The sequence below is a fragment of the Oryzias melastigma genome, linkage group LG23 (genome assembly GCF_002922805.2).
Source record: "Oryzias melastigma strain HK-1 linkage group LG23, ASM292280v2, whole genome shotgun sequence".
Taxonomy (NCBI): domain Eukaryota; kingdom Metazoa; phylum Chordata; class Actinopteri; order Beloniformes; family Adrianichthyidae; genus Oryzias; species Oryzias melastigma.
The window spans coordinates 15,107,010-15,116,951 of NC_050534.1; the positions used below are offsets into that span (position 1 = coordinate 15,107,010).

The window sequence follows — 9,942 nt, forward strand, 5'->3', positions numbered from 1 at the left end:
AAAAAAAAAAAAAAAAAAAAGAATCACAGTGTTTTATTTTGAAAGAATAAGAAATACAAAGAAAACGCAGCAAAGCAGAAGTGTCATTCTGTCTTTGCTCAGGAAAAGATGAAGCTCAGCATAGCTCAGAGCGAAAGTAAACTGCAGCATCACACTCGGAGGAGCTCTGTCAGCTGAATGTGACAGTCCGTCCTTAAGCTTGACATTTTTATGACAAGCTCCGACACCAACTCAGCTGTGAGATCAGTAAACAAAGAAGCGATAAAGACAAACAGCGGGAAGGCGCTGATGAAAAACACTCTTCTCCCACTCCATCTGAATGTCAGCGCAGACAAAAAGCTGATCAGACATTTTCATATTTCTTAACATAAAAAATGAAAGTTTTAAAAAGAATCTGGGAAAAAAGGTTTCTTTTCATAGGACACTTAAAGGGCAGTTAAAGAGAGCGGGGCCGTGTGTGCTGGTTTAAAAATAACAAATCCACCTAAGGGAGTTCCCCCCTTTTTAAAGGCATGTCTAAAAGGGAAATCATCAACTAAAGCTCAATTTGAAAGCAGGATAGGGTGGGAAACGCTAGAAAAATAACACGAACATACAGGATGTAGAAGTAAAATATAAAAAAAGTGATTTATGGTTTGCATATACAAAGATTTAAAACTGCTCGTTTCATGTTTGAGTCCATAAAAGTTTAATGTATTCTCCAGGTGAACATTCAGTTTAAAAAAATAAGCTTGCACTTTAATTGGCAAAATATATGTATGCAACATGTGTATTACTGCAAAATGCTTTTATGTTACACTTCATAAAAGCCATCGGCTCTGTGATTAACTGCACAGGCAATCCATCGTGACCGTGCTGCAGCCGCCCGTCCCTGTGGTCTTTTATAGCAGGAGGCTCTTTATGGAGGAGTTATTGTCTTGCTTGGCTCTTCTGAAACTAGCAGAGCTTATCTTTGTAAAGACAACAATGCTGTCACAGCAATAGAAGAATGCTTTTATTTTGAAAGAAGGGAACAGTCTCTCTCTGCGATGGGAACGTTCAGAGAAAAAAAATAAATAAAAAGCTGAGTGTGAAGATCAGAAGTAAGTAGGAGGGTAAAAAAATGAGCCTTTATGTCCAGCTGTAGGACATAAAACTGTGTGAAGTGGTTTGTTTGAGTGATGTATATTTATATATTACATATAGCTGTATAGCATGGGTAAATTACATAAAAACTCCAGATGATTTATATATTGTAGGGAAAATTGGCTCTGCGGTTTTGAGTGGGCAGCTACACCCACACGCATATGCACACCCGTTTTGCTGGGTTCCACTTTTTCCACAAATTAATTTCAACTGATAGATTCATGTTTTGTGGTAAAAATGAAAATGACATTAAAAATAAAAACACGTAGATGAAAGATATGCCATAATTTTGTTTATCTGTGGGGGTCGCTTCCATTTAAAACGTATAATTTCACATTTCCTACCATGTTAAGTTCTTACTTTGACAGTCTAGCTTAACATTTTTTTGTGTTTTTGCATCTAAAAATGAGAAGAAAGGGCTATTCTGTATTCCAAGTTAAATTAAAACAAACAGAATTGCACATTAAAATGATGAAAATTGTGTTTTTGGTGTTTCTAAACATATTTTTCTCATAATAGAGGACGTTTTATACAAAAATTAAGCTTTAATTTTCATTTCTTAGTTATTCTAATTGTTGTTAATCAGTAGTTGACAAAAACATCAGTTTGAAAACGATTGCAGATGTGATTTAGAAAATAGGGGTGTGTATTGACGATACGATATGTATCGCAATATATCCAAAGACTGAACCAGAACAATTGTTCCCTTTCTTTTTTAAGAGTATGACTCTACCTGAATATTAATATTTCTTTCACTGTAATAAAATGGTAAAATTAATTTTATTTAATGATCCCTGTATCTCATGTACAAGTTGCTTTTACCTACAAATTAATGCTGCTTTTCTTTTGGTAAATAAAAAAAAATGTCTTTGAAGGGAACAGTCAAATTGTCTGATTTCCACAATGATATATTTTTCAGTATAAGACAAAAAATAGAGTAGCTTAATACTATGATTGAGGAAATAAATTTCTATTTATTTCTAACATTGCTAAATCTAGCATTTAAACGGTTCAGGAGTCTGAACGGTTCTTGAACAGGAGTTTATATATGATACTGGCAGCGACGTGGTAGAGAGTTTTGGTTCGGTACCCATTAAAGTAAAAACTAAGTAGTATATATCTCATAACAACAGGCTGGTTCTCACCAGATCTTGTTGTTGTTTTGGTGGGGTGTAGAGCTGCCCAAAGACGCTCACGGTGGGAGGTTTAGGTGGAAAACAAAAGTATAAAGGACACTCATAAATAATTAACCAAATATAATCTTGTCAGCATTTTAAATCAATTAAAGTATTCCCAAATGAAATATCGCGATATATCACAAATCGATTTTTCTCTGCACCCCTAGCAGAAAATGGTTTACTGGAAAATGTTTGTGACTTTTTTTCTTTTCTGTTCCATTACTGACAGTTTGATAGTCATTTTGTTTATTCCACCAAATATCTACAACCAGTCTGTGTTCCTCCTTTGCAGGGAATCCTTTGGAAACTCCTTCTACTCTTCCGTATACCGAAGACTGGATGTCCGCTCCTGCTAAAACTGACTTCACCTTGCTTCCAGACTGCAACAAAGAGTTCTCTGGAATCTGTAACGGTTCTTCAACTGGGAATATTACAGCCTCAGTGGACATGAAGCCCACACAGAACACCTCTGCTATAAACCAGTCAAACAATCCTCTTCTTCTGCCAGCTCCACCCATGTTGGTGCCTCTGTATACGGACTGGAACAGTGCCATGGCAGCCTGGGGTCTGGCCTGGGAGGCGCACATCTATGGCACTGGGTGTGTTTTTGCGTTGTTGACCCTTGCCTCTGCCCTCAATTTGCTCTGCTTGCCATTGCGGTGTCCATCTGGATGTGGCTACTTCACTCTGGTCAGCCTGTTCCTCCTAGCTGCAGGTAGCATCCGGTCGTTCTCGCTATTGTACGATGCGTACGGCTATCAAGATCGCATTAGCTCCACCGAGGCCTCGCTGATGCTCTACGAAGCGCCTTTTCCATGTCTCACTGCCGCGTTTGGGTTGGTTTTTCTCCTTCTTTCGATGCGTTCAAGAATGCAGCTCTCCTACTCTGCCTTCCAGAGACCATGCTTCCTGGCCTGTCTGGTTGTGTTGCACTTTGCTGCTGCGTTTGGTCCAGCCACGTTGCTGAATTTCTACCAGCAAAAGCCTCACTTGTGCCTCTTTCTGTCGCTCATCTCCCGTGGAGCCTTTGTGGCGCTGGCAACCTTTCTATCTGCTGCCTACTTTGTTTTCTACATCTACGTCAGGGCAGACTCGAAGCACATCTACCACCTGAACAACACATCTCCTACTCCTGCCGAGCGCTACAACCGCTGCCCCTTCGCCGACAGCCGGGACTGGAACCGTGCAGCTATCATGGTTTGTCTTTCAGCGTTGTTTTCTTTAGCGTGTGCGGGCCTTCAGCTGTACGCAATGCTCAATGCAATGGGTGTTGCTGGTGGGAAGGAGGTCTTCCATCCTTGGCCTTGGTGGGCTTTTCAGTTTAGCTGCAGAGTTTGTGAGCTTGGGGTGTGCCTCACCTTAGCCTTTGTGGTTGCGCAACCCATCTATTGTTCTGACCAGCTTCCGGGGGCTGGAAGCTGCTGGACTGAACTGCTGTCATCAAAGTCTCCCATTCTTCCAGGGAGCTACCAATGGACTTTGACCCAACATGAGAAGCTAGCCATCGTTGACACTGTGGGGCTTACAGAGACGGAAAGCCTGCCTCTGTACACTCTGATGGACGAAAGGCTCGGCAGTAGCCTAAATGGGCTGGATCTCCTCTACCACAGTAACCGGGCCTTGGCGTACAGAGACCTGGAGATGAGTATGGACTTAAGGAGCTCAGAGAAACCTGAGGATGTGGGCGGTAGGGAGCTTTCAGGTGGATCTTCTTTTACTAGTGACTCTACCACCGACTTGCGGCCACCTTCGCCTATAAACCTGCGCCGCAGCATTGATGAAGCACTCTTCAGTGAGGCCTTATTTCCAATGAGCCTCTTCAGTCCTGCAAGGCCTTTTCGCTGCAGCGACATATCTGGAAACAACCACTGGACACTTCCAAGCAGAGACCCTCCTTCGGCCGACCCAGGTCTCTATCGAACCTCGTCCTGCTTGGAGATGGCCTCTCAGCCCCAAGGTGACGCCCCTTCCAAGTGCTCATCCTCCTGCTCTTCATCCCCTGAACGTTGGAGAGGCAGCTCCTCCTCCTGTTCCCTCTACAGAGCCTCTCTGGGAGGCTCCTCTCTGGTCCTTTGTCCTAGCCCAGGGCGACACAGAAAGCTCCTTCTCGAGGAGGAGGGCGCGGACCTCCTGACCTCCTCCGACCCACAAAGACAGTACCAAACTCTGGGGTCGGCCTCACAGGAGAGCCTAAACCCGTCAGCTGCAGCAGATCAATCCGTGCAGGAAGAATTCATCAGTGTTTGCAGACAAATCGATGCCTCCAGCATCTGCAGCGAGACCATTGATTTATAACGGAGGCTGATGAAGGATCGTTTGGAGGGTCTGAGCGTCTCCTCTGTGTACCCATTTAACTGGATTCTTACAGTATTGCATGTCAGCTTTACGTACACCATGAAGGACTTGTGGCTGCCAAAACATTTATGGACGTTTTGCTAAGATTTTTGTTTGGTTAGTTGAGATCACCAAGAATTTAAGTGCCAAGACTGTCAAAAGCCAAGAGGTAATTTGTACATTTTGTGTCTTTATTACGATCTGATACGTGGTGATAACAAGAATTGGTTTGTGTATGTGTTATTGCTTTCCAACATTCAAGTAGATCGTACTGTGATCGAGTTAAGTAATTAAATACTACTGAGGTTATACATTTCTAAATGAATCATTACATCCTGTTTTGGTTGAATCAGCTAAAACCTCCCAAGAAGAAGAGCTTCTAAGTTCATCAAACAGTGCCCTCTACTGGTAAAAGCACGCATTACTCCTCAAAGGCTTCATTAATGCATTTGTTATGACTGGAATTCTAATTTATTTATGTTTCATATGAATACATTGTTTAAATAAAAGTCTTTTATAATATATGAGTGTATTTTTTTACTATAGTGCTAAAAAAACTAAAGTGAACACTACAAAGCCAAATCTTATACCTGAACAAATGAAAAATTTGTTTTAAATTCTTGACATAGTTGAGTGGTCTGCAACTTAAGGCTCCTCTCTGGTTACAGAAAATTGAAATGTTTTTCATTTTAAAAAGTACTGTCAGGCATGTTAATCAAACAAAACAGTCAAATTTCATTTAAGTCATTCACAAACATTTGAATAGTACGTATCACTCCACCAGGCTCCTGACTGCGGTACCCACAACGCTCCAGAAATCCATCAAGCGTTACAACTTCATAAAGCATTTCGAAACTTGAGGTCAGTAACCAGAATTTTTACAAAGGATTAAAATAAAGTTAACTGTTTAAAGGGTTTTATTTGTGCCATGTGGTCCAAAAAACACTGTAAAGGTCACTGATAAGCTCTGAATTATTTCTACATAGCCAAGTTTATGAATTTTCAACAAAAACTATAAAATAAACTGTATAGTCTTTTTTTTAGTTACCGCTGACATTAAACTACCTACTACAATATTTGCTGCATTGAGATAATCCTATGACTTTTATTTTGAAAGGAAGTCATCATATATTTTATTTTTAGAAATTATATATTTTTTGTATTTTTTATGTTTTATTCATGTATAAAAAAACAACAATTCGTTGATTTTATCATATTAGCAAAAATAACTTAAATACAAAGTAGCGTCTTATTTTTGTAAGTATGGCTCCCGCTGAGTTGTGACCCTGTTGACTCTTTAAATGTTAAAGGTTGCAGACCCCTGACATGGTTGCATGCTCTGACAACATAACTACACAAAAAATATTAATGGAAACTAAATGTATTAGCCTATGGAGGTCTAAATGTGGAATCACACTTAATATTTAAGTGGAAAAACACACTAGACTGATCCAACTTCAGTGTAATGTCTTTGAGACTCAGTAGTAGGCGTGGCCTATACATGCCTGTTCGACTTCTCTGCAATGCCTAGGTAAACTTTTGATGAGGTACTAGATGGTTTCCTGGGGGATCTCCTCTCACACCTGGACCAAAGCATCCACCAACTCCTGGATAGTCTGTGGTGGATGGACCGATGGAGACATGCTGTCCCAGATCTACTCAATTGGATTCAGGTCTAGGTAACTGGCAGGCTAGTCCTTTAAATCAATACTTTCATTTAGCAGAAGCTGCTGACACACACCATCCACATGAAGTCTAGAATTGTCTTGCATCAGGAGGATCCCAAGACAAATCGTACCAGTATATGGTCTCACAAGGGGTCTGAGAACCTCCACTCAGTAGCTGTGCGACCCTCCACAAACCATTACTGACCCCCTGCCAAACCGGTCATGTTGGACGATTTCGCAGCAGAACGTTCTCCATCACGTGTTCAAATAAACCTGCTTTCATGTGTGAGGAGCACAGGGTATCAGTTACCATATTCAGTGTTATCTAGCAAATGCCAAACATCTTGAACGGTGTTGAGCTGTAAGCACAACTCTCACCTGCAGACATCAGGCCCTAATCCCATCCTCATAGAGCCTGTTTCTAACAGTTTGAGCAGACGTGGACATTAGTGGTAGGGCATTTTGCAGGGCTCTGGCAGGTTCTGCTTGCACAAAGGTAGGAGGTTCCGATGTGGGGTTACTGCCCTGTCTCCTGGTAGCACCTCCATAATCTGGATACTACGCAAACTTTCTTGCCACAACTCGCACTGATGTCGCACTATCTGGGCCACTTGAGGGGGTTGTAGACAATGTCTAGGTCAGGGGTCAGCTACTTTCATCAGTAAGAGAGCCAAATTCGGCCAGATTTTTACTGATCAAAACCTAGAAGGAGCCGCATAGTCTTACTTTAGCCTTTAAGAAATTTGGATTTGCATTCACGACCTTCTGTTTTTTAATAATAAATATTAATTATGCCTCTTTTATGGCACAAACAAATGCAAACATATATAAAGAACCTAGCATCTCAAAATGTGATTTTTTTTTTATTACCAGTGTTGTGCAGCACAAGATAATATGTATTTTAACTCATGAAAGATTAAACTTTTGTTTTGCATATAAAATTGGTTCATTCTGGAGGTACCGTTGAGCAAACAAGGCTTCTTTAGTTCAACCGGGACGTAAAAACTTACATATCAACTTACACTATTTTCTTTTTTGTTCTTTTTCCCCTTCTTTGTCCTTAGTCTTACACTGCTGGGTTTTGTTATGTTAGTTTGGGGTTGGACCTTGGTAGTCTTCGTTTGCGGGCTTTGTTTATTTTTTTATTTTTTTTTTTTTCCAGTAGCTTTGGTTAGATTAAGGGCTTTTTTGACTAAGTTTATGTTTGACCAAAGAGCCACCATGGAGAGATAAAAGAGTCACATGTGGATCTGGAGCTGCAGGCTGCAGACCCCTGATGTAGGGCCACGGGAGTAACAACACGGCCAGTATTTAAAAGTCACCAAAGCATTGCATAGAAGTGTGATTGACTTGTTTAGGTGTTCCCTTTTTTTGTAGTATTTGGAAGTCAAGAACAAAGACAGTAGTCCACACACTGGAATATTAATTTATTCTTTTGACATAATAAACAGCAAAAGCAAGTTTCCTCTTCCTGTTTCACTGTAAACATGTTCTGATTTTCCTCATAATCCTCTAATGGATTTACTAAATACTGAGTGTTTCACCATTCATTCAGAAACAGAACTGCCAGCTGTGACTGTGGAAGCTGCCACAACACTATGGCAACTGTTAAAAAAAAAGGCTGAAAATCATACAAGAGCAACACAAAAATAATATATCTCTGGTATTATGATAGTTGTGCTTTTCGGATGGACTAAAAATGACCTAGTATTTGACAATAAGACATTTCAAAACCTGACCTCTAAGAGGGGAGTGGCCTCAAACTGAAAACAGGTGTATATTTTTCTATTTTTTTCCCCCATTTACGTTTAACTGGAGTTCAGTTGAGGTCCATCTTCAAGCAAACCCTGTGTTGTGTCCTCCCGGCTTGTACGCAAGAAGGAACTTCGCTTCTAAAATTAAGACAGCATCCACAGTCGGGACGTCCTGTATGAAAACGGTAGAAAAACCTACGTCTACAAAAGCTGCACGACCAACTAAGAAAAGGAGACCAAAACTGTCTGTGGACTCGAACGTTTCGACTGAGCGTGCAGTGTTTAACCATCTCTGTTTTCAAGGCATATCTCTGGTGAAAAACAAACATGTAACTTATTACAGAGAACGTATGCCGCAACATCAACGCAAAACAACAAAACAAGTAATTAAGTTGCAAAAGTTTTAAGTTAGAAAACCAGAAGAGGTGTAAATACACTTGGCAGTATGTATGCAGGTAAAGCGGAATATAAATAGAGTGAAAAAGCAAACATGCATATCAAAACCCCTTCATGCTAAGTTCAAAGCCCCCAGGAAGAGTGAAATCAAGATTTTTGGAAAGTATTCAAGTTCATTTTCAATTGTCATTTGTGATTCCTCTTATAAATGTACCTGATCTGAAGCTTTTGGTCCCACGTGAACACTCAGAGAGAGGGGGCGGGGTTATTTGGCTCAGAAAGTTTGAGTGTCATCAGGAAAGCAGGACTGATTGCAGATAAGCTAACAAACACGAATCTATAAAAACGAGACGTACGGAGTGAACGGAATAACATAATTTAACTGTAACAACGTAGAAATGCAGAAAGTGTGTGAAGAGGAAGTGGACAAATCTAAAAACAAAACAAAAAAACGGAGGAAGATACTGCCGATCTGCACCACGGCTGTTCTGGACAGAAAAAGTACCTTCACTTTGTTCTCTCACATCCATCGATTCACATTTTTCGTTCTATTCGTGTATGAAATTGAAATATGGTTGGACAGTCTTCGGATAGGTGTAAATGTTATTCCAAAAATCCCTGCTGTGCCATTTCCTTAACGTGTATAGTCCAAGGTTTTGGGTTCGGAAAAGTTTGAAGGTTCTCGTTTTGCTACAAAGCTCCTCTCCTGCCCAAATCAACGGTCTGGGGACAAAGAGAGGGATTGGGAATGACACGGGAGAACCCAAGTGTGTGAACCTGGCGGATGGCGTTTTGGCAGAAGTGGCGGTTTAACATTTGGTCACCGTTAAGATTGGTTATGAAGTGCATTCCGGCCCTTTAGTAAAGGCGCTTCTCATAACTGTAGAGGAAAAGAACAAAAATAAAGAATTAACATTTGGTTCAAAAAGGAAAAAAAAAAAAGAAGTTTGTGAAAATGTGGGTTGTGGGATGAGGAGGGAAACAAAAAGCAGGATAAATGTGCTGTTTTGGTTTTTTCCAACAGTTTAAATGAAAATAATTGTAAAACGTGCAGCAAAAATATGATTAAATCTTCAAAATTTACAATAGAAACTTCTGCATTTAGATTGAAAAGTGGATTTTTGAAGATTTTTGTTTTCATCCATGAATGAGGAACACTAAAAATGTTAGGGGTTTTTCAGGCTAAACCAAAAGGCCAGGTCAAAGCTTACTCACAAGACACAGTAGTAAAGTTATTTACTTTAATTTCTTTTGGAGAATTCTCTCTTTGCTGAAATCCTTAAAGTTGTCAAAAGTGTATCTATATTTTTGGCTGTTGACGTTTATAAGAGTGCTGTCTGTTGGTCTTTGCCACATTTTTCACTAAATTAACTTGTTTAATTCCAGAAAATGGTCTAAAATGACTGTGTGCTGCCCCCTAGTGGTTGAAACTGGGTATTGCAAATGAATTTTGTGATTGGTCGCGTCATTTCTTAAGTTTCACATCAT

At 40.2% G+C, this 9,942-nt stretch overlaps 2 protein-coding genes across 15 annotated transcripts in view; one reads left to right on the forward strand and one right to left on the reverse strand.

Moving 5' to 3' along the window:
* Positions 1 to 5,159, forward strand: part of LOC112152908 (proline rich transmembrane protein 4) — a 28,557-nt gene extending 23,398 nt beyond the window's left edge. Inside the window, exon 4 of the mRNA XM_024282768.2 lies at positions 2,596 to 5,159. Within this exon, the coding sequence (XP_024138536.1) occupies positions 2,596 to 4,598 (2,003 nt within the window). The 3' untranslated portion in view covers positions 4,599 to 5,159. The remainder of the gene's footprint in view (positions 1 to 2,595) is intronic.
* Positions 1 to 9,942, reverse strand: part of impdh1b (IMP (inosine 5'-monophosphate) dehydrogenase 1b) — an 87,256-nt gene that overhangs the window by 44,612 nt on the left and 32,702 nt on the right. For 13 of the 14 annotated variants that reach the window (XM_036210333.1, XM_024282863.2, XM_036210337.1 and 10 more), the window contains one exon: positions 7,716 to 9,334. The exons of the other annotated variant lie outside the window; for it this stretch is intronic. In XM_036210333.1, coding sequence (XP_036066226.1) covers positions 9,313 to 9,334 — 22 coding nt within the window. In that variant the 3' untranslated portion in view covers positions 7,716 to 9,312. Of the gene's footprint in view, positions 1 to 7,715; positions 9,335 to 9,942 lie in introns of those variants that run through there. 14 annotated transcript variants of the gene reach the window in all.